The sequence below is a fragment of the Oncorhynchus nerka genome, linkage group LG22 (genome assembly GCF_034236695.1).
Source record: "Oncorhynchus nerka isolate Pitt River linkage group LG22, Oner_Uvic_2.0, whole genome shotgun sequence".
Lineage (NCBI taxonomy): Eukaryota > Metazoa > Chordata > Actinopteri > Salmoniformes > Salmonidae > Oncorhynchus > Oncorhynchus nerka.
In genome coordinates this window covers 28,781,227-28,804,261 of record NC_088417.1, presented here as the reverse complement: position 1 = coordinate 28,804,261, position 23,035 = coordinate 28,781,227, and the positions used below count along the sequence as shown (strand labels likewise).

Genomic DNA, 23,035 nt, shown 5'->3' with positions numbered 1-23,035 from the left:
CAATCTCGATTTTGAATTATGACTATAAGCTATACACCTCGGTTATTACCAAGAGACTTGAAACCTTTATCGGATCAAATTGAGTTGGGCCAAACTGGGTCTATTAGAGGCCGTCAAACCAAAGATAACTACATATCATAAATAAGATTAAGAGAATGCACTTATTGGTCCATTTAGATGCAGAAAAGGCATTTAGCGTTAATTTTACTTATATCAAGTTTTAGAGAGATTTGGCTTTAAAAAGGACGCAATCCAATGTTTTAAAAACATTTGTCATTAAAGGGAATGGCCATCTGACAAATAAAATAACTTTACAACGTGGCACACGTCAGGGATGTTGCACCTCACCTGAGCCTTGTACATTGCGCAGAGTGATAAAGCAAAATTATGATTTTCAAGCTATTAGCATCAGAGGAAAAGAGCATAAAATTGACTGACCCTAACACTTGCTTCCCAAAACTAATGAACATTCTGGAAGAATATGCCATCAGGGCATGGACAAGGTGTCGAAAGCGTTCCACAGGGATGCCCATGTTGACGCCAAGTCACAAACAAGTCACAAGGTCTGAGTCTAAAATCGAGTCCCAAGTAGAATGGGTTTAGACTCAAGTCAAGTCCAAGTTGTGCATTCTAAGAGCAAGCCTCTAAAAAAAAATCTATACATGCAAGGACTTGTTCAACTACAACGTTTTGTCAATTTGAGTCTGCCAGACAGCCCTTTTCATTACTTTGTCTAACACACATTTTAATTATGTAATTGTAAAATAGGGACCCCAGGACCATTCAATTATCCAATTGGCAATTACAACCAATAAACTGGTTCTGCAATGTAAAAGGCCATTTCCACATCCATTGTTACATTGGTATATTAAGTCTTAATCAGACTAAATTATTATTATCAGGGCTGAAATAGGTGCAGGTACTTATGTTGGGTGCCAGTACTGTTTATATTTAGGTTCAGGAGCTCCACAATTCTTTTGAGCTAATATTCTATAAGAGGAACAGGAGTTCAAGCAGTAGAACATTTGAGGTCGCCGTACTCCGCTCTGAAGAGGGACTGCCCAAGTCGAGCACTGATTATTAATGATATTCCAACATCATGCATATACGAAACAATCATTTGATCTTATTCAACGACTCCAACGTGTGGAGTGCAGTCCACATAGCCTATTACACGCTCTTATTACGCACAACCAGAATGACAGAGACATAGGACACAGAACTCTGACATAACCCGGGAAATATGAACAAAGAAAACTAAAACATGGAATTTAATAAACAGAACTTCTACCTCCATGAGTCTTGTGAACATTCATGTGCAGAATAAACATTGTGCCCACTGAGGGTAAGAAATGGTTGGCTACATAACAATGTATCGTAGGCCTATCAAACAGAAATGTCTGTGTTGCAATAAACTGTACGGGATGGAATGATGAAACGCCAGCAGTTATTGTAGTATGAGATGGAATATAGATTTACCACATGGGGCCGGCCTATGCATTTTAAATGTGTGAGAGCAAGCATTTCAACAAGAAAAAAAGCACTCTCCACTGGCGGTAGTTTGGAGAGCGCAAGTTAAGAGCCTATGGTACGTCTTCGCCACAGTAATACACTATATATACAAAAGTATGTGGACACCCATTCAAATTAGTGGATTGAGCTATTTCAGCCACACCCGTTGCATAAAATCGAGCACAAAGCCATGCAGTCTCCATAGACAAACATTGGAAGTAGAATGGCCTTACTGAAGAGCTCAGTGACTTTCAGTGTGGCACTGTCATAGGATGCCACCTTTCCAACAAGTCAGTTTGTCAAATTTCTGCCCTGCTAGAGCTGCCCCGGTAAACTGGAAGTGCTGTTATTGTGAAGTGGAAAGTCTGGGAGCAACAATGTCTCAGCCTTAAAGTGGTAGGCCACACAAACTCATAGAACGGGACAGCCGAGTGTTGAAGCGCATAGCGCGTAAAAATCGGTTGCAATATTCACCACCAAGTTCTAAACTGCCTCTGGAAGCAACATCAGCACATGAACTGTTTTTCAGGAGCTTCATGAAATTGGTTTCCATGGCCGAGCAGCCGTACGCAAGCCTAAGATCAGCATGCGCAATGCCAAGCATAGGCTGGAGTGGTGTAAAGCGTGCCACCATTAGACTCTGGAGCAGTGGAAACGTGGTCTCTGGGGTGATGAATCACACTTCACCATCTGGCAGTCTGACTGACTAATGTGTTTGGCAGATGCCAGGAAAACAAATGCATAATGCCAACTGTAAAGTTTGGTGGAAGAGGAATAATAGTCTGGGGCTATTTTTCATGGTTCTGGCATGGGGTAAATTTTAACACTACAGCTTACAATGACATTCTAGACAATTTTGTGCTTCCAACTTTGTGGCAACAGTTTGGGGAAGGCCCTTTCCTGTTTCATCATTACAATGCCCCTATGCACAAAGTGAGGTCCATACAGAAATGGATTGTCGAGGTCAGTGTGGAAGAACTTAACTGGCATGCACAGAGCCTTGACCTCAACCCCATCGAACACCTTTGGGATGAATTGGAACGCTGACTGCCTAATCGCCCAACATCTGTGCCTGACCTCACTAATGCTCTAGTGGCTGAATGGAAGAAAGTCCCCGCAGCACTGTTCCAACATCTAGTGGAAAACCATCCCAGAAGAGTGGAGGCAGTTATAGCAGCAAAGGGGGGACCAACTCCATATTAATTTTGTAATGAGACGAGCAGGTGTCCACATACTTTTGGTCATGTTGTGTAATTATTTTTTTTAAATCCAAATGCAAGCTTCATAAGTAAATTATCAATTCCAAGCAATTGTTACATACCAAAATATCAGTAGACCTATGCTAGTAATTGTTGCCCAATTGCTGATGAGCTTGCAAACAATAGTGTGTTGGTGTGACACAATACAGTGCTATATGGAAAGATATTGAGGCTTCCGTTCAAGGTCGCCCAATCCAGTCTGTAGCTGGGGATAAAGACACATTTGGGACATTAACAGGAATGTTGAAATGGTTTGCGTTTTGATCCAAAATTTAAACCAGGTATCTATGATTTTAAAAAAAATAAGGAATGGCCTGAGAGGCATTACAGAACTTTGTAACATTGTAGAAGATGGAGAATTCTTAGGTTTTCAGAATTTAAAAAGAGAAATATAGCATGGAAAACCAAGATTTCTTCAGAAACTTACAGTTAAGGGACTATTTCTAAAAAGAGAGAAATGTATTCTTCAATACCAAACCAAATATGGCTAACCATGTGATTTGAAATGCATACAAATCAGGCAATGTCGAAGATAATCTATTTACTTTGTCATGGCCAGATAGCCTCTAGAAAAGACTCAACTCTTTATATTAAAGTAAAATTGAGAAAAGGAACTGAATATAGACATCTCAGAGGAAGACTGGGACAATAGATGTAGTACTCAATGTACTTCTACAAACTCAAGAACATGGAGAGAGTTTTGTTGGAAAAAAAATGTGCCTTTTTTAAAAATCACTCCTAGAATGAAAAGTCAACAGCTAGGCATACAACAGCCATGCTGGCGGCTGTGGGACCATGTGGATGCTAACCACACCCATTGTTTTGGGGAATGTCAGAAGATGTCATTGTTTTTGGGATTATGTGTGTTCGGTGTTAAAAGATGTCCTAGTATATGAAGTCCCTAGAACTGTAATGTTCCAGAGAATGTGATGGGCAGTGACAGATACCTGATAAAAGTTATCCTTGCTGCAATTAGAAAAGCCATTACCAGGAACTGGTATAAAGTAGAAGCCCAAAATGTTAAGAATGGCAAAGTATAATCAAAGAAATCTTTAATATGGAAAGCTTGACATATGCTTTAAGACTCCAAAAACCTCTATTTGAAAGTAACTGGGACAAATGGATATTCACAAATCAGGAAGACCTGATTAACTAATATCTTGTTAACAATACAACTCTCTATACTTTATATATTATTCGGTATGTATTGGATGGCATCTTCTGTTTGCTTTTATTTATTCTTCAGTTTCATTGTTTCTGTTGCTTTTTTCGCTGTATTGTTTTGAAAAAGACTCAAATCCAAGTCAGTGGAGGCTGCTGAGTGGAGAACGGCTCATAATAATGGCTGGAATGGAGCGAATGGAATGACATCAAACACATGGAAACCATGCGTTTGATGTATTTCATACCGTTCCACCCATTCCGCTCCAGCCATTACCATGAGCCCATCCTCCCCAATTAACATGCCACCAACCTCCAAGTGTATGAAGAAAATACATATTGAGTATATTATGCAACAGTGACAATCCCATACACTCACCTTCTTCACCACAAAGTCCCCAGGTAGATATATAATAGACTTGAGCCTCAGCAACATGTCTACCAACATCTGCTTATCACAGCCCTTGGGAATGGAGAAAACAGTCAGATAACATTTAGCCAACGTTCAGAGGGTGATGCAGGTGGGCTGTTAGTTGCCCGTTGGCATAATGACATGTTCATTTCCACCTATATTTACCTGAAAAAGAGCAATTTTATCAAAGGTGGCAAAGTTTACATCCACACCAATGGCTGTTCTCATTACAAGAGGCATCTGCTCCAGCAGTACAGACTCGTCTGGAGAGAGAGTAGGGAGAGATGTAAGAGGAAGAAACATTTTTTCAAGACATTACTACAGAGTAAATGTACACCATGTTAATTGATGATTTGCCATAAAATGACATTTTAACATTATTTACAGCACAATTATGACAGCATGGAGTCTAGATGAATTTATTCCCCACTATTATTTATTGCTTACCCAGCATTCCCTGGGCGTCCCAGGTGTAGTTGTACCAGGTGCGTACTCTGTTCTGCACCAAGTCGGGGATGGTGAAAGTGTTCATGTATTCCACACAGCCGTCCATGGAGGCCCGGAAATATGTCTGGCCCTGCGTGGCAGCCCCGATGACATCTCTCATCTGTACCAGAAGAAACCAATAAAAATACTTTCAAGCCAGGACCACACAACAAACCAGTGTTGGGGTCAATTCCATTTCAATCTAGTCAATTCCAGAATGACATTTTAGTCCATTTCCTCATTTAAAAGAAATTTGATTTGCAATGTCAGTTGACTTCCTGAATTGAAATGGAATTTACCACAATCATAATTGTTACAAGAGGATGGCTGCCTCTTGCCTGGATTGCATTCTGCGTGTCTTTAGAATAGTGATACTGTACCTGTCCAATCAAACTGGAGAACACAAAGACACCAGTAAAGAAGTTGGTCATCTGGAAACAGATCTCAAACACAGTGCCAGGCTCAGGAAGACCCCCAATGTTGATCAGACTACGAACAGCGAAGTAATAACAACGCAGGTACCTGTGGGAAGGAAGACGGTTACTCAAACCCCTAATCCACAGTGAAGGCAATGGAGACACTGGTTTAGGGAAAACTACATATTGATAAGCTGTAACAGAAGTCTCGGAGACAAGAGACTATATTAGAAGTATGGAACATTTTACTCCTCAGGATGCAAAATTCTGTTAATTTCCTCAAAATCCCCAGGTTTTACCAGAAGTCCCAGTTGGAATATTCCCCAAATCAGGAGAGAATAAGCAGGACAGCTGGAGTCCTCTTACCAGGATTTCTGGAAAACCTGGCAAATCTGAAACCCTATATACTCTACACAATAAAATACGTACGCGGTTCCATCTCCATCGTAGACCCATTTGGAGGTGCCGATGCCAAGGTACACTGACGCCACATAGTAGAAACAGGCATTGAGATGGAGCATGTACAGCAAGTACCCAGTAGTGCGACCAACTCTGAATAAACGCAGGGAAGAAGAAGTCTTAGATAACGGGTTTCTGTTGCGGCTCTGCTAAAGCTACAGTATTCTAGCATCCTCCATTCATCCTGTATCATCATTTTCATCATGTATTACCATCATTCATCACACATCTAACTAGACCATGCCACATAGCAGACACCTCCATTCTATAGATTTTTAAAAAAGTCACATCTGAAATTATTCGCACCCTTGATGAAGATGTCAAGGAGGAGGAATATCCGTACCAAACTTTAAAATGTATTTCCAGGCGCTAGCATTTTACCCCATCCTGAATTGGTTTAGAAATGATTATACTGCCCCCTGGTGTCTCCTATTGCCCTGGAACAGGTGGTCTTCACTGATATATCCATTAAGAGTGTAAACTACACTTTGGTCCTATTACTGCTCACACAATTTCCATTTGGTGCCACATTTTAAAGCAATGTAACTGGACTTCAAAATGGCATGCCCATACTCCAATATTGGCTTGCAATCTGGAGGGTGGTCTTTTGCATTCCCCCCCATTGTTCCAAATGTGGAGTCCATACCCTTACCAATATCATGGACAGTGATGGTTTGAGAACATTCCAAGATTTGAAAGATACATACACATTACTGGGTAACTCCTTTTTATATAGGCCTGCCAGTTGAGAGCCAGGCCCACCCACTGGGAAACCAGGCCCAGCCAATCACAATTAGTTTTTCCCCCACAAAAGGGCTTTATTACAAACAGAAATACTACTCAGTTTCATCAGCTGTCCGTGTAGCTGGTCTCAGATGATCCCGCAGGTGAAGCTGCCGGATGTGGAAGTCCTGGGCTGGCGTGGTTACAAGTGGTCTGCAGTTGTGAGGCCAGTTTGACGTACTGCCAAAATCTCTAAAACAACGTTGGAGGAGGCTTATGGAAATGAATATTAAATTCTCCGGCAACCGCTCTGGTGGACACTCCTGCAGTCAGCATGCCAATTGCATGCTCCCTCCTATTTTAGACATCTGTGGCATTGTGTTTTACAAAACTGCACATTTTAGTGTCCTTTTACTGCCCCCAGCAGAAGGTGCACCTGTGTAATCATCATGCTGTTTAGTCAGCTTCTTGATATGCCACACCTGTCAGGTGGATGGATTATCTTGGCAAAGGAGAAATGCTCACTAACAGTGTAAACAAATGTGTACACAACACTTTTGAGAAATAAGCTTTTTGCGTGTATGGAACATTTCTGGGATATTTTATTTCAGCTCATGAAACATAGGCTCAACACTTTATATTTGATCAGTATATATTTACAAGTTATGTCAGCTATATTGGCCTATGGAGTCCCTTGGAAACGCAACTACGAGGAATCTCCAAAGATGGGATTTATAAATAAATTATCTGTGCTCCTGAAAGGACTGAACTCTATAATATATAAACAACTTTTGGAAAGCTCATATTCTGAGCTAGCCACAGATCTAATTCAATCTGAACCACGCTTTAACTGGAACAGAATATGGAAAAATATGACTTTATACATTTTATACAGACAATTTATACATTTTAAGTTTGTTCACAGACTGTATTTACAACCAACTAAACATTTTATGATGAAATTGACCGCAACTCCTGACTGTCCACTGTGTCCCCTTAATCAGGTAGGCGGGGTGGGAAGCATGGGGACAATGGGGACAATCATTAGGGGTGCCAATCTTTTTTTGTTTGTGACCAACTTTTTACTCAGCTTTGTCATTTTATTTTTCAGAGAGAGGTTGCAGGTACAAAAACAATGGTACAAAATTGTGTGTTCTTCAATATCATAAAACATTATAGGAAAAAGCTAAGTGCCGTTATCCTTGCAAAGTTTCAATAATTTTGACACCCATCTTATATTTTCCCCTGAGCAATTGTATTAGAATAAAATATATATTTCCCTTTTTTTGCATACAATATTCATAAAATATTTTATACAGTATTCTTTATTGAGAGTGCCAGTAATTTTGGATGTGACGGTGTATGTTTGATGAGAATACCTCCAGATGTAAGCCTTGGCCATGATACTCTCAAGCCGATCGCTGAACTCGAAAAACATGTCTATCTGTGGAACGAAAGCCAGAAAAACATTGGTACAGTAAATGTCATGAGAGAACAAAAGGAAACAAATTGCATCTATCATCAGATATGCATCATTATATTTGTAAACAGAGTCAGCGTACGTCAAAGCTTCATAGATGTGCATGCACGTTGTTCCCCAAACACTATCTAATGTCACCCTCTAGTCTAATGTAATATATAGCAATTTAATCAAATGTAATAAAAGATGAAGAATGAAACATATCATGTTTGGTGATAAAGATGACTGCAGTCTCTACCCTCAGTAGACGGTTGAGTCTGTATAAAGCAGAGAATCCAAACGGGATACCGAGCAGTTCGAATGGGATGATGCTAATCATATCCAACTGCCCCAACAGAAAGAAAATATAATATTAGGTGGAAATAATACACTCAACTTGAAACAAGTACAACGTATCTACAGTACAGTACATGGTCTGGATATTTCTACATCAACATGTGTGATATGTTACTTGAATCATGCCTCGAAGTGGAATGAACAATGTTGCACTGTGTGTATCTCTGTATAGTATAATATACGCAGAGTGAACACCACCAACAAGGTGAAAGTGAGAAATGATTAAATAAGAGCTCACGTTAAACCTCGAAATCTCTCGATAATGTAGCTTCGTCACAGTCCGGTCTTTCTGAAATATAACATGAAGTCTTATCTACCTGCATGTTTCTCTACATTACGGTGGAATTGTTGCCTAATAATAGAACATATGTTAGAAGTACATGCGCACTTGCACACACACAAACTTGTGTGTATGAACACAGATGCAGAAACACACACAAACACACCAGCGGATGCTGCTGATTGGAGAACGGCTCATAATAATGGCTGGAATGGAATAAATTGAATGGTATAAAAAAAAAACATGGTTTTCATGAGTTTGATACCGTTCCATCGTACTGCATTCCAGCCATTATTATGAGCCGTTCTCTCCTCAGCGGCCTCCACTCTCTCTCACACACACACACACACACGCAATATCAAGACCTTCATCTCTCTAGTGATATTTAGAATGACTTACAATAATGTCTCCTCCTTTCACAAACTGCAGTCGGGGTTGCCAGAGGACGATATCTATGACATTGACACTGTCTGCAAGAATGTCAGCAAATATCCAGAAAGGAACGGACACTGGAGTGTGGATGGGAAAGACCAAACGAACCGGTGTAAACCAAGCGTTGTAGTTGAATGCCAAACTTACAATTGTTATCCAAGCAATATACTTGCGATCTAGAGGAGAGAGAAAAACAGATACAGAGAAAGAAAATGAATGAACAAATGTTAAAGAAGCCGAAATACACTGTGTAGTCCATACCTCCTCCTGTAGTGTAGTGTGTAGCTGTAGTGTAGTGTGTAGCTGTAGCGTAATGTGCAGCTGTAGTGTACTACTGTAGTGTAGTGTGTAGCTGTAGTGTAGTGTGTAGCTGTAGCGTAATGTGCAGCTGTAGTGTACTACTGTAGTGTTGTGTGTAGCTGTAGTGTAGTGTAGTGTGTAGCTGTAGCGTAATGTGCAGCTGTAGTGTACTACTGTAGTGTTGTGTGTAGCTGTAGTGTAGTGTGTAGCTGTAGTGTAGTGTGTAACTGTAGTGCAGTGTGTTGCTGTAGTGCAGTGTGTAGCTGTAGTGTAGCTGTAATGTAGTGTGTAGCTGTAGTGCATTGTGAGGCTTTAGTGTGTAGCTGCAGTGCACAGCTGTGGTGTTTTGTAGTGTGTAGCTAGTGTAGTGTGTAGCTGTAGTGTGTAACTGCAGTGTAGTGTGAAGCTGTAGTGTGTAACATTAGTGTAGTGTAAGTGTAGTGTGTAACTTTAGTGTAGTGTGTAATGTGTAGCTGTAGTGTGTAAGTGTTGTGTGTAACTGTAATGTAGTGTGTAACATTAGTGTAGTGTAAGTGTAGTGTGTAACTGCAGTGTAGTGTGAAGCTGTAGTGTGTAACATTAGTGTAGTGTAAGTGTAGTGTATAAGTGTAGTGTGTAACTTTAGTGTAGTGTGTAGGTGTAATGTGTAGCTGTAGTGCAGTGTGTAGCTGTAGTGTGTAAGTGTTGTGTGTAGCTGTAGTGCAGTGTGTAACTGTAGTGTGTAAGTGTAGTGTGTAACTTTAGTGTAGCATGTAGGTGTAATGTGTCGCTGTAGTGTAACTGTAGTGCAGTGTGTAGCTGTAGTGCAGTGTATAGCTGTAGTGTGTAGCTGCGGTGAAGTGTAGTGTGTAGCTGTAGTGCAGTGTAGTGTGTAGCTGTAGTGTAGTGTGTAGCTGTTGTGTAGTGTGCAGCTGTAGTGTGCAGCTGTTGTGTTGTGTGTAGCTGTAGTGTGTAGCTTTAGTGCAGTGTGCAACTGTAGTGTGTAACTTTAGCTGTAGTGTGTAACTGTAGTGTGGTGTGTAGCTGTTGTGTAGTGTGCAGCTGTAGTGTGCAGCTGTTGTGCGCAGCTGTTGTGTTGTGTGTAGCTGTAGTGTTATGTGTAGCTGTAGTGTAGTGTGTAGCTGTAGTGTAGTGTGTAGTTTTAGTGCAGTGTGCAACTGTAGTGTGTAACTTTAGCTGTAGTGTGTAGCTGTAGTGAAGGGTGTAACTGTAGTGTGTAGCTGTAGTGTAGTGTGCAGCTGTAGTGTAGTGTGTAACTTTAGCTGTAGTGTGTAGCTGTAGTGTATAGCTGTAGTGTGTAACTGTAGTGTAGTGTGTAACTTTAGCTGTAGTGTGTAGCTGTAGTGTGTAACTTTAGTGTGTAACTGTAGTGCAGTGTGTAACTGTAGTGCAGTGTGTAGCTGTAGTGAATTGTGTAGCTGTAGTGTGTAACTGTAGTGTATAGCTGTTGTGAAGTGTGCAGCTGTAGTGTGTAACTGTAGTGTATAGCTGTTGTGAAGTGTGCAGCTGTAGTGTGCAACTGTAGTGTGTAACTGTAGTGTAGTGTGTAGCTGTAGTGAAGTGTGCAGCTGTAGTGCGTAACTGTAGTGTACTGCTGTAGTGTTGTGTGTAGCTGTAGTGTTGTGTGTAGCTGAAGTGTTGTGTGCAGCTGTAGTGAAGTGTGTAGCTGTAGTGTTGTGTGTAGCTGTAGTGTTGTGTGCAGCTGTTTTGAAGTGTATAGCTGTAGTGTAGTGTGTATCTGAGATGTAGTGTGTAGCTCTAATGTGGTGTGTAGCTCTAATGTGGTGTGTAGCTCTAATGAAGTGTGTAGCTGAGATGTAGTATGTGGCTGTAGTGTAGTGTGTAGCTGTAGTGAAGTGTGCAGCTGTAGAGTTGTGTGGTATGTAGCTGTAGTGTAGTATGTAGCTGTAGTGTACAGCTGTAGAGTTTAGTGGTATTTAGCTGTAGTGTGATATAATGTAATCGTATTATTATATGTAGTAGAAAGCAATGGGTTAGAAGAAGTCTACATAACAAACCCATAAAGTAAAATGTAACATTCATGTATGTCCAGCTATGTAAACTTTAACATTGATTTATCCTGCAATAGATGTCGTTCAATTGATAACATACATTTTGTTTTTCTTCTAATGCCTCTTAAGGGGAAAGTAATCTAAAAGTAATGGAATGTAATCAGATTACATGACTGAGTTTGGGCAATCCAAAAGCTACATTACTGATTACAATTTTACTGTAACAGATTACATATAGAAAGTAACCTACCCAACCCTGAGTGTAGTGTATAGCTGTAGTGTAGCTGTAGTGTAGTGTAGCTGTAGTGTAGTGTGTAACTGTAGTGTAGTCTACAGCTGTATTGTAGTGTGTAGCTGTAGTGTAGTGTGCAGCTGTAGTGTGTAGCTGTAGTGTAGTGTGCAGTTGTAGCTGTAGTGTAGTGTGTAGCTAACCTTACAGAAAAAACACATTCATTTCCATGATAACATGTGAAATCAACATGTGAAACCATGAAACTACACATGGGAAAACATAATCTTGTGAAATAAATGTGACTCCATGGGATGCAAAATTTCAACAAAGGGAGAGTTTGATTTCCACATTGAAAGTTTTTGCATGTGAAAATGCAATTCCACATGTCAGAGTTTGATTTTCACATCTGAAAGGCTTTCACATGTAAATGTTTTTCCCATGTGAAACTGCAAATGTTACATCTGAATCTGCAATGGTGAAAAGGTGATGCTAACATGTGAACTCTACAGTGCATTCGTAAAGTATTCTGACCCCATCACTTTTTTCAAATGTTGTTACGTTACAGCCTTGTTCTAAAATGGATTAAATTAATTGTTTTCTTCATAATCTACACACAATACCCCATAATGACAAAGCGAAAACAGGTTTTTCAAAATGTTTGCAAATATATAGAATAAAATAAACTGAAATACCTTATTTACATAAGTATTCAGACCCTTTGCTATGAGACCCTTTGCCACTGATCATCCTTGAGATGTTCCTACAACTTGATTGGAGTCCACCTGTGGTAAATTCACTTGATTGGACATGATTTGGAAAGGCACACCCCTGTCTATATAAGGTCCCACAGTTGACAGTGCATGTCAGAGCAAAAACCAAGCCATGAGGTTGAAGGAATTGTCCGTAGAGCTCCGGGACAAGATTGTGTCGAGGCACAGATCTGGGGAAGGGTACCAAAACATTTTTGCAGCATTGAAGGTCCCCAAGAACACAGTGCCCTCTCTCATTCTTAAAGGGAAGAAGTTTGGAACCACCGAGACTCTTCCTTGAGCTGGCTCCCGGCCAAACTGAGCAATCGATGAAGAAGGGCCTTTGTCAGGGAGGTGACCAAGAACCCGATGGTCACTCTGACAGAGATTGGCAGAACATTTCAGAAAGACAACCATCTCTGCAGCACTCCACCAATCAGGCCTTTATGGTAGGGTTGCCGTTAACGGGATCGATATGACAACAGCCAGTGAAAGTGCAGAGCGCCAAATTCAAAACAGAAATCTCATCATTAAAATTCCTCAAACATACATGTATCTTATACCGTTTTAAAGATAATCTTGTTGTTAATCCCACCACAGTGTCCGATTTCAAATAGGCTTTACAGCGAAAGCACCACAAACGATTATGTTAGGTCACCACCAAGCCACAGAAAAACACAGCCATTTTTCCAGCCAAAGAGAGGAGTCACAAAAACCACAAATAGAGATCAAATTAATCACTAACCTTTGATGATGTTCATCAGATGACACTCATAGGACTTCATGTTACACAATACATGTATGTTTTGTTTGATAAAGTTCATATTTATATAAAAAAAATCTGAGTTTACATTGGCGCGTTACGTTCACTAGTTCCAAAAACACCCGGTGATATTGCAGAGAGCCACATCATTACATAAATACTCATTATAAATGTTGATAAATTCAAGTGTTAGACATGGAAATATAGATATACCTCTACTTAATGCAACCGCAGTGTCAGATTTAAAAAAAAAATTACGGCGCTCAGAAAACAAATAAAATTTTCCGCCATCTTGGAGTCATCAGAAATTACACTATAAATATTCCCTTACCTTTGATGATCTTCATCAGAATGCACTCCCAGGAATCGCAGTTCCACAATAAATGCTTGATTTGTTCAATAATGACCATTATTTATGTCCAAGTAGCTACTTTTGTTAGGGCTTAGGTATACAAATCCAAACGCTTGTGCAGGTCCCCCATAACTTCGGACAAAAACTTCAAAAAGTTATATTACAGGTCTTAGAAACATTTCAAACTAAGTATAGAATCAATCTTCAGGATGATTTTATCATAAATCTTAAAGTTCCAAACTGAGAATTCCTTTGTGTGTAGAGGAGCAATGGAACGCAGGTCGATATCATGTGGAATATTTTTGGAATGAGTTCTGTTATACTCACAGACATCATTCAAACAGTTTTAGTGTTTTTTATCCAATACTAATAATAATATGCATATATTAGCAACTGGGAATGAGGAGCAGACCATTTACTCTGGGCACCTCTGGACACCTTTCATCCAAGCTACTCAATACTGCCTCTACAGCCATAAGAAGTTAAAAGGCAGATGAGCATCCGCTTGGAGTTTGCCAAAAGGCACCTAAAGGACTCTCAGACCATGAGAAACAAGATTAAACTCTTTGGCCTGAATGCCAAGTGTCACGTCTGGAGACCAGGCACGTAACAAAATGTGTAAAAAGTCAAGGGGTCTGAATACCTTGTGAATGCACTGTAACTGTATTATGAAGCTGTTCATTTTTTGTCATTTAGCAAATGCACTTATCCAGAGCAATTAGGGATAAGTGCCTTGATCAAAGGCATATCGAAAGATTTTTCACCTAGTCGGCTCGAAGATTCAAACCAGCAACCTTTCGGTTACTGGCCCAGCACTCTTCACCGCTAGCTGCCTACCTAGTGTGTAGCTGTAGTGTAGTGTGTAGGTGTACTTTAGTATGTAACTGAGCACTACCTGTGAATGGATCTATGGTGTTACCAAGCACGGCGTCCATGGCGTCTTCAACTGGTTGGAGCATAGTGTCAATGAAGGAAAAGCTGATCATGGGACAAATGGATGCATCTCTAGCTGCCTGCTCCTCCTCCTGTTTCTTTAGCCGCTCTGCCTCCTTCTTCTCCGCATCTGCCTTCGCTTTCTCCTCCTTTTTCTTTGCCATCTCTACTGCCTTTATCGCGTCTGCTTCTGCTTTTTTTATTGCATCGTCCTCTGCTTTTATCCTCTCTGCCTCCTTCTTCCTCAGGTAGTCTGGTTTCCTCAAGACCGGGGCTGTAGAAAACAGGCAGAAACCATTATGAATGATATGAGTGGTATGGAATAGCAGAGGAGTTTATAATTATATAGTCTAACATTTGGGCTTCATCATTGAGAATATCAGGCCTTCTAAATTTTAACATGGTCGATATGTATTGAAGTATAATATATTATACATACAGTATGATACATATACGGTTCCTTATTAGACAACTCTAACTAATCAAAAACGAAAGTGATTGATTGATTGACTGACTGACTGATTGACACAACAACATCTGTTTACAGTAGGTCCACTTACTGATAGGGGGGGTGATTTCAGGTGTGGTAGCATAGGGGTCAATGGCAATCTCTTTGTAGGTATTTGTCCGGTCTCTTAGCCGTTTGACAACTTCCCGGAGTGTGTCATCTGCATACCTGCTGTACACAACCGGCGGAGGTGGAGGAGGGGGCTGCTCTTCACTGCATCAAGAGACAAGAGGACAAATTGCTTAACAGGGTTCTAAATTAATTCAAATAATCAGAAGAAGAACATGATTTGTGTTCAAATAAAAGGAGGATGAATGTTATGGCATGTTCCTTAAATAGATATTGCACGTAAGGGCAGTCCGGACCAGGTGCTGAGATTTTTTTGGCGGGCTACTGATTACATCAGTACAGTGGTGACCGGTCAAAAAAAATATATATATATTTTTTGTTGCCTGTTCTACATGTTATTTTTGCATTAATGCGTGTCACATATCAGTTTGCAAACAATGTAAAAAAATATATATATATTAACTTAAATGAGTTACATTAGAAGTGCAATCCAAGAAGGCATCAAATCCAAGAATCCATATATATACGTACACACACACACACACGTCTTAAAAGATATATATATTTTCCTTTATTACTTTCTAACCCTACCACCCCTCCCCTAATTTTTTTGCAGTAATGCTGCAATTAGTTGGTTGTAATTTTGGGTAGAGCACACATTTCCATATATTTTTGTTAGCTGCATGTGTGACATAAATCAATCAGTCTTACAGTATTTATGATATAATTTACAAAGATTATACTTTTTAATTAAAAAAAAAAAAGTTTTAATATCTATTAGTATGTTTGAGTTGCATTATTTGTTCAGTTTTTTTCTGGTAAATTAAATTGAAATTGCAACCAACTTTCTATGGCTTGTTTTAAAAACAGTGATATTTGGGAGATTATTTCCTTTTCAAATAACTGAAAGTGAGAGGTTGTAATCCGAATAAAGGGAAAAAGGCCATTCTTGTACACGGGATGAGACATTCTTATTAATTTGCTAGAGAACCAGTTTGGATTGAAGTATAACTTTTGTATAACTGAAGGCTTTAGTGAGAGGTCTAAAGCATTAATATTTAATCATGTCCACATCACCATTAGACCATTTTATTGGTAAACTACACTGTAATGTAAAAGTTGTATTTGTTTGCGATCCAATACGTAATATAGTACACTTAATAATTAATTTGGTTGTAATCCAGAGAGGTTAGAAAAAGTATCTCGATCTCTATACCTCTATGAGACTGTGTAGGGATCCAAGTTGTGGATTTAAAAGAAAACATGAATCATCAGTGTACAATGACACCTTTGTTTTTAAGCCCTGGATTTCTAACCCCTTGATATTATTGTTGGATCTGAGTTTAATAGCTAACATTTTGATGGCCAAAATAATATGTCGATAGTGGACAACCTTGTTTTACAGTGTAGACATGGTTAATGTTGTAAACAACTATAGTAGCTGGAAATGACTCATTTTTATGCAAAATCTACATAGGTGTACAGAAGCCCATTATCAGCAACCATCACTCCTGTGTTACAATGGCACGTTGTGTTAGCTAATCCAAGTTTATGATTTTAGAAGGCTAATTGATCATTAGAAAACCCTTTTGCAATTATGTTAGCACAGCTGAAAACTGTTGTTTTGATTAAAGAAGCAATAAAACTGGCCTTCTTTAGACGAGTTGAGTATCTGGAGCATCAGCATTTGTGGGTTCGATTACAGGCTCAAAATCGTCAGTCTATTCTTGTTCTGAGAAATGAAGGCTATTCCATGTGAGAAATTGCCAAGAAACTGAAGATCTCATACGACACTGTGTACAACTCCCTTCACAGAACAGCGCAAACGGGCTCTAAACAGAATAGAAAGAGGAGTGGGAGGCCCCGGTGCCAAACTGAGCAAGAGGACAAGTACATTTGAGTGTCTAGTTTGAGAAACAGACGCCTCACAAGTCCTCAACTGGCAGCTTCATTAAATGGTACCCGCAAAACACCAGTCTCAACGTCAACAGTGAAGAGGCGACTCCGGGATGCTGGCCTTCTAGGCAGAGTTCCTCTGTCCAGTGTCTGTCCTTTTGCCCATTTTAATCTTTTCTTTTATTGGCCAGTCAGATATTACCTTTTCTTTGCAACTCTGCCTAGAAGGCCAGCATCCCGGAGTCACTGACATTTCTAAGTGACCCCAAACATTTTAACGGTAGTGTATATATACAGTGGCTTGCGAAAGTATTCATTCCTTGGCATTTTTCCTATTTTGTTGCCGTACAACCTGGAATTAAAATGGATATAATCAACTCATCCCTGACCGCTGGCTACGTCCCTTCCGTCTTCAAGAGAGCGAGAGTTGCACCCCTTCTGAAAAAACCTACACTCGATCCCTCCGATGTCAACAACTACAGACCAGTATCCCTTCTTTCTTTTCTCTCCAAAACTCTTGAACGTGCCGTCCTTGGCCAGCTCTCCCGCTATCTCTCTCAGAATGACCTTCTTGAACCAAATCAGTCAGGTTTCAAGACTAGTCATTCAACTGAGACTGCTCTTCTCTGTATCACGGAGGCGCTCCGCACTGCTAAAGCTAACTCTCTCTCCTCTGCTCTCATCCTTCTAGACCTATCGGCTGCCTTCGATACTGTGAACCATCAGATTCTCCCTCTCCACCCTCTCCGAGTTGGGCATCTCCGGCGCGGCCCACGCTGGATTGCGTCCTACCTGACAGGTCGCTCCTACCAGGTGGCGTGGCGAGAATCTGTCTCCTCACCACGCGCTCTCACCACTGGTGTCCCCCAGGGCTCTGTTCTAGGCCCTCTCCTATTCTCGCTATACACCAAGTCACTTGGCTCTGTCATAACCTCACATGGTCTCTCCTATCATTGCTATGCAGACGACACACAATTAATCTTCTCCTTTCCCCTTCTGATGACCAGGTGGCGAATCGCATCTCTGCATGTCTGGCAGACATATCAGTGTGGATGACGGATCACCACCTCAAGCTGAACCTCGGCAAGACGGAGCTGCTCTTCCTCCCGGGGAAGGACTGCCCGTTCCATGATCTCGCCATTACGGTTGACAACTCCATTGTGTCCTCCTCCCAGAGCGCTAAGAACCTTGGCGTGATCCTGGACAACACCCTGTCGTTCTCAACTAACATCAAGGCGGTGGCCCGTTCCTGTAGGTTCATGCTCTACAACATCCGCAGAGTACGACCCTGCCTCACACAGGAAGCAGCGCAGGTCCTAATCCAGGCACTTGTCATCTCCCATCTGGATTACTGCAACTCGCTGTTGGCTGGGCTCCCTGCCTGTGCCATTAAACCCCTACAACTCATCCAGAACGCCGCAGCCCGTCTGGTGTTCAACCTTCCCAAGTTCTCTCACGTCACCCCGCTCCTCCGCTCTCTCCACTGGCTTCCAGTTGAAGCTCGCATCCGCTACAAGACCATGGTGCTTGCCTACGGAGCTGTGAGGGGAACGGCACCTCAGTACCTCCAGGCTCTGATCAGGCCCTACACCCAAACAAGGGCACTGCGTTCATCCACCTCTGGCCTGCTCGCCTCCCTACCACTGAGGATTTACAGTTCCCGCGCAGCCCAGTCAAAACTGTTCGCTGCTCTGGCCCCCCAATGGTGGAACAAACTCCCTCACGACGCCAGGACAGCGGAGTCAATCACCACCTTCCGGAGACACCTGAAACCCCACCTCTTTCAGGAATACCTAGGATAGGATAAAGTAATCCTTCTCACCCCCCCCCCTTAAAAGATTTAGATGCACTATTGTAAAGTGGCTGTTCCACTGGATGTCTTAAGGTGAACGCACCAATTTGTAAGTTGCTCTGGATAAGAGCGTCTGCTAAATGACTTAAATGTAAATGTAAATGATATTGGGGAGTTTGTATCATTTGATTTACACAACATGCCTACCACTTTGAAGATGCAAAATATTTTTGGGTGTGAAACAAACAAGAAATAAGACAATAGAACTGAAAACTTGAGCATGCATAACTATTCACCCTCCTATTCACCCCCAGTATCCTCTGAACAGTTTATGTTGAGATGTGTCTGTTACTTGAACTCTGTGAAGCATTTATTTGGGCTGCAATCTGACGTGCAGTTGACTCTAATGAATTTATCTTCTGCAGCAGAGGTAACTCTGGGTCTTTCCTTCCTGTGGTGGTCCTCATGAGAGCCAGTTTCATCATAGCGCTTGATGGTTTTTGTGACTGCAGTTGAAGAAACTTTTAAAGTTCCTGGCATTTTTCTGATTGACTGACCTTCATGTTTTAAAGTAATAATGGACTGTCGTTTCTCTTTGCTTATTTCAGCTGTTCTTGCCATAATATTGACTTGTACTTTTACCAAATAGGGCTATCCTCTGTATACCACCCATTCCTAGCCACAACATAATTGATTGGCTCAGACGCATTAAGAAGGAAAGAAATTCCACAAATTAACTATGAACAAGGCACACCTGTTAATTGAAATGCATTCCAGGTGACTACCTCATGAAGCTGGTTGAGAGAATGCCAAGAGTGTGAAAAGCTAGATGGTGCCGACAGAGATGGTTGCCTCACTTCAGGTCCTTATTTCTTACATTGTTAGCCCAGAAAATCTCACGTGTCATTACATACAGCTGGGAAGAACTACTGGATACAAAAGCGATGTCATTTGACCAACATTATGACCAGGAATACGACTTTCCCGAAGCAGATACTTTGTTTGGACCTCCACCATGGACATGGGATCTTATCCCAAAGGCCGACCCAAAACAACGCTGTCGCCGCAGGAGAAGCAGAATGAGCGGCCTACTGGTCAGACTTAGAAGGCGAGCACACCATCCACCGCTTCCGAGCATATTACTCGCCAATGTCCAATCTCTAGACAATAAGGTGGACGAAATTAGGGCACGAGTTGCCTTCCAGAGGGACATCAGAGATTGTAACATTCTCTGTTTCACAGAAACATGGCTCACTTGGGATATGTTGTGAGTCGGTTCTGCCACCCGGTTTCTTCACGCATTGCGCCGACAGAAACAACACCTCTCTGGTAAGAAGAAGGGCAGGGGTGTATGCCTTATGATTAGCGACTCATGGTGCAATCATAACAACATACAGGAACTCAAGTCCTATTGTTCACCTGACCCCAGAATTCCTTACAATCAAATGCCGACTGCATTGTATACCAAGAGAATTCTCTTCGATTATAGTCACAGCCGTGTATACCCCCCTCCAAGCAGATACCTTTACGGCCCTGAAAGTACTTCCCTGGACTATATTTAAATTGGAAACATATACCCTGAGGCTGCATTTATTGTAGCTGCGGATTTTAACAAACCTAATCTGAGAACAAGGCTTCCTAAATTCTATCTACATATCGAATGCGTGACAAGTTGGTAGCATTCTGGACCATTACTACTCTAACTCTAACTCGACCCCGCCCTGTGCAACTGGGTCCTGGGCTTTCGACCCTGCCTCCAACTCAATCGTCAAGTTTGCAGATGACACCACAGTGGTAGGCTTGATTACCAACAACGACGATATGGCCTACAAGAAGGAGGTGAGGGCCTTCGGAGTGTGGTGTCAGGAGAATAACCTCTCACTCAACAGCAACAAAACAAAGGAGATGATCGTGGACTGCAGGTAACAGCAGAGGGAGCGTCCCCCCATCCACATCGACGGGACAGTAGTGCAGAAGGTGGAAAGTTTTAAGTTCCTTGGCGTACACATCACGGACAAACTGAACAAACACCCACACAGACAGCGTGGAGAAGAAGGCGCAACAGTGCCTCTTAAGAGGCTGAAGAAATTAGTCTTGTCACATAAAACCCTCACAAATGTTACAGATGTCGGGCTGTATCACCGCCTGGTATGGCAACTGCTCTGCCCAGACCCGCAAGGCTCTCCAGATGCACAACGCATCCCCGGGGGCAAACTACCTGCCCTCCAGGGCACCTACAGCACCCGATGTCACAGGAAGGCCAAAAAGATCATCAAGGACAACAACCAGCTACTGCCTGTTCACTCCGTTATCATCCAGAAGGCGAGGTCAGTACAGGTGCATCAAAGCTGGTACCGAGAGACTGAAAACAGCTCTCAAGGCCATCAGACAGTTAAACAGCCATCACTAACAGAGTGGCCGCTGCTAACATAGAGACTCAAATATCTGGCCACTTTAATAGATTTAATAAATGGATTTAATATAGGTATCACTAGTCACTTTAAATAATGCCACTTTAATAATGTCTACATATCCTACATTACGCATCCCATAGGTATAAACTGTATTTTATACCATCTATTGCATCTTGCCTATGCCAAACAGCCATCAATATACAGTTGAAGTCAGAAGTTTACATACACCTTAGCCAAATACATTTAAACTCAGTTTTTCACAATTTCTGACATTTAATCCGAGTAAAAATTCCCCGTCTTAGGTCAGTTAGGATCACCACTTTTATTGAAGAATGTGAAATGTCAGAATAATAGTAGAGAGAATGATTTATTTCAGCTTTGAATTCTTACATCACATTCCCAGTGGGTCAGAAGTTTACATACACTCAATTAGTATTTGTTAGCATTGCCTTTAAATTGTTTAACTTGGGTCAAACATTTCGGGTAGCTTTCTACAAGCTTCCCACAAAACGTTGGGTGAATTTTGGCCCATTCCTCCTGACAGAGCTGGTGTAACTGAGTCAGGTTTGTAGGCCTCCTTGCTCGCACACGCTTTTTCAGTTCTGCCCACATATGCTCTATAGGATTGAGGTCAGGGCTTTGTGATGGCCACTCCAATACCATGACTTTATTGTCCTTAAGCCATTTTGCCACAACTTTGGAAATATGCTTGGGGCCATTTTCCATTTGGAAGACCCATTTGCGTCCAAGTTTTAACTGATGTCTTGAGATGTTGCTTCAATATATCCACATAATTTTCCTATCTCATGAAGCCATCTATTTTGTGAAGTGCACCAGTCCCTCCTGCAGCAAAGCACCCCCACAACATGATGCTGCCACCCCCGTGCTTCATGGTTGGGATGGTGTTCCTCGGCTTGCAAGCCTCCCCCTTTTTCCTCCAAACATAAAGATGCTCATTATGGCCAAACAGTTCTATTTTTGTTTCATCAGACCAGAGGACATTTCTCCAAAAGTATGATCTTTGTCCCCATGTACAGTTGCAAACCGTAGTCTGGCTTTTTTATGACGGTTTTGGAGCAATGGCTTCTTCCTTGCTGAGCGGCCTTTCAGGTTATGTTGATATAGGATTCGTTTTACTGTGGATATAGAGATACTGTACCGGTTTCCTCCAGCATCTTCACAAGGTCCTTTGCTGTTGTTCTGGGATTGATTTGCACTTTTCGCACCAAAGTACGTTCATCTCTAGGAGACAGAACGCGTCTCCTTCCTGAAAGGTATGACGGCTGCGTGGTCCCATGGTGTTTATGCTTGCGTACTATTGTTTGTACAGCTGAACGTGGTACCATCAGGCGATTGGAAATTGCTCCCAAGGATGGTCATGTGGAGGTCTACAATTTTTTGACTGATATATATATATTTTTTCCCATGATGTTAAGCAAAGAGGCACTGAGTTTGAAGGTTGGCCTTGAAATACATCCACAGGTACACCTCCAATTGACTTAAATTATGTCAATTAGCCAATCAGAAGCTTCTATAGCCATGACATAATTTTCCCAAGCTGTTTAAAGGCACAGTCAACTTAGTGTATGCAAACTTATGACCCACTGGAATTGTGATACAGTGAATTATAAGTGAAATAATCTGTCTGTAAACAATAATCTGTCTGTAAACAAAAATTACTTGTATCATGCACAACGTAGATGTCCAAACTGACTTGCCAAAACTATAGTTTGTTAGCAAGACATTTGTGGAGTGGTTGAAAAACAAGTTTTAATGACTCCAACCTAAGTGTATGTAAACTTTTGACTTCAACTGTATTTATATGTACATATTCTTATTCATTTAGATTTGTGTGTATAATGGTAGTTGTTGTGCATTTGTTTGATTACTTGTTAGATACTACTGCACTGTCGGAACTAGAAGCACAAGCATTTCACTACACTCGCATTATCTGCTAACCACGTGTATGTGACCAATACAATTTGATTTGATTTGCTTTGAGCTGTCATCAAGACAAAGGGTGGATACTTTGAAGAATCTCAAATATAAAATATATTTT

At 41.3% G+C, this 23,035-nt stretch overlaps 1 protein-coding gene across 1 annotated transcript in view; it reads right to left on the bottom strand.

Moving 5' to 3' along the window:
- Positions 1 to 23,035, bottom strand: part of LOC115104517 (cyclic nucleotide-gated cation channel beta-3-like) — a 33,436-nt gene that overhangs the window by 4,386 nt on the left and 6,015 nt on the right. The window contains exons 4-14 of the mRNA XM_065007115.1: positions 14,858 to 15,018; positions 14,260 to 14,571; positions 8,924 to 9,132; positions 8,483 to 8,533; positions 8,147 to 8,233; positions 7,808 to 7,872; positions 5,676 to 5,798; positions 5,211 to 5,352; positions 4,792 to 4,951; positions 4,510 to 4,607; positions 4,312 to 4,395 (exon numbers count right to left, since the gene is read on the bottom strand). Coding sequence (XP_064863187.1) covers positions 4,312 to 4,395; positions 4,510 to 4,607; positions 4,792 to 4,951; positions 5,211 to 5,352; positions 5,676 to 5,798; positions 7,808 to 7,872; positions 8,147 to 8,233; positions 8,483 to 8,533; positions 8,924 to 9,132; positions 14,260 to 14,571; positions 14,858 to 15,018 — 1,492 coding nt within the window. The remainder of the gene's footprint in view (positions 1 to 4,311; positions 4,396 to 4,509; positions 4,608 to 4,791; positions 4,952 to 5,210; positions 5,353 to 5,675; positions 5,799 to 7,807; positions 7,873 to 8,146; positions 8,234 to 8,482; positions 8,534 to 8,923; positions 9,133 to 14,259; positions 14,572 to 14,857; positions 15,019 to 23,035) is intronic.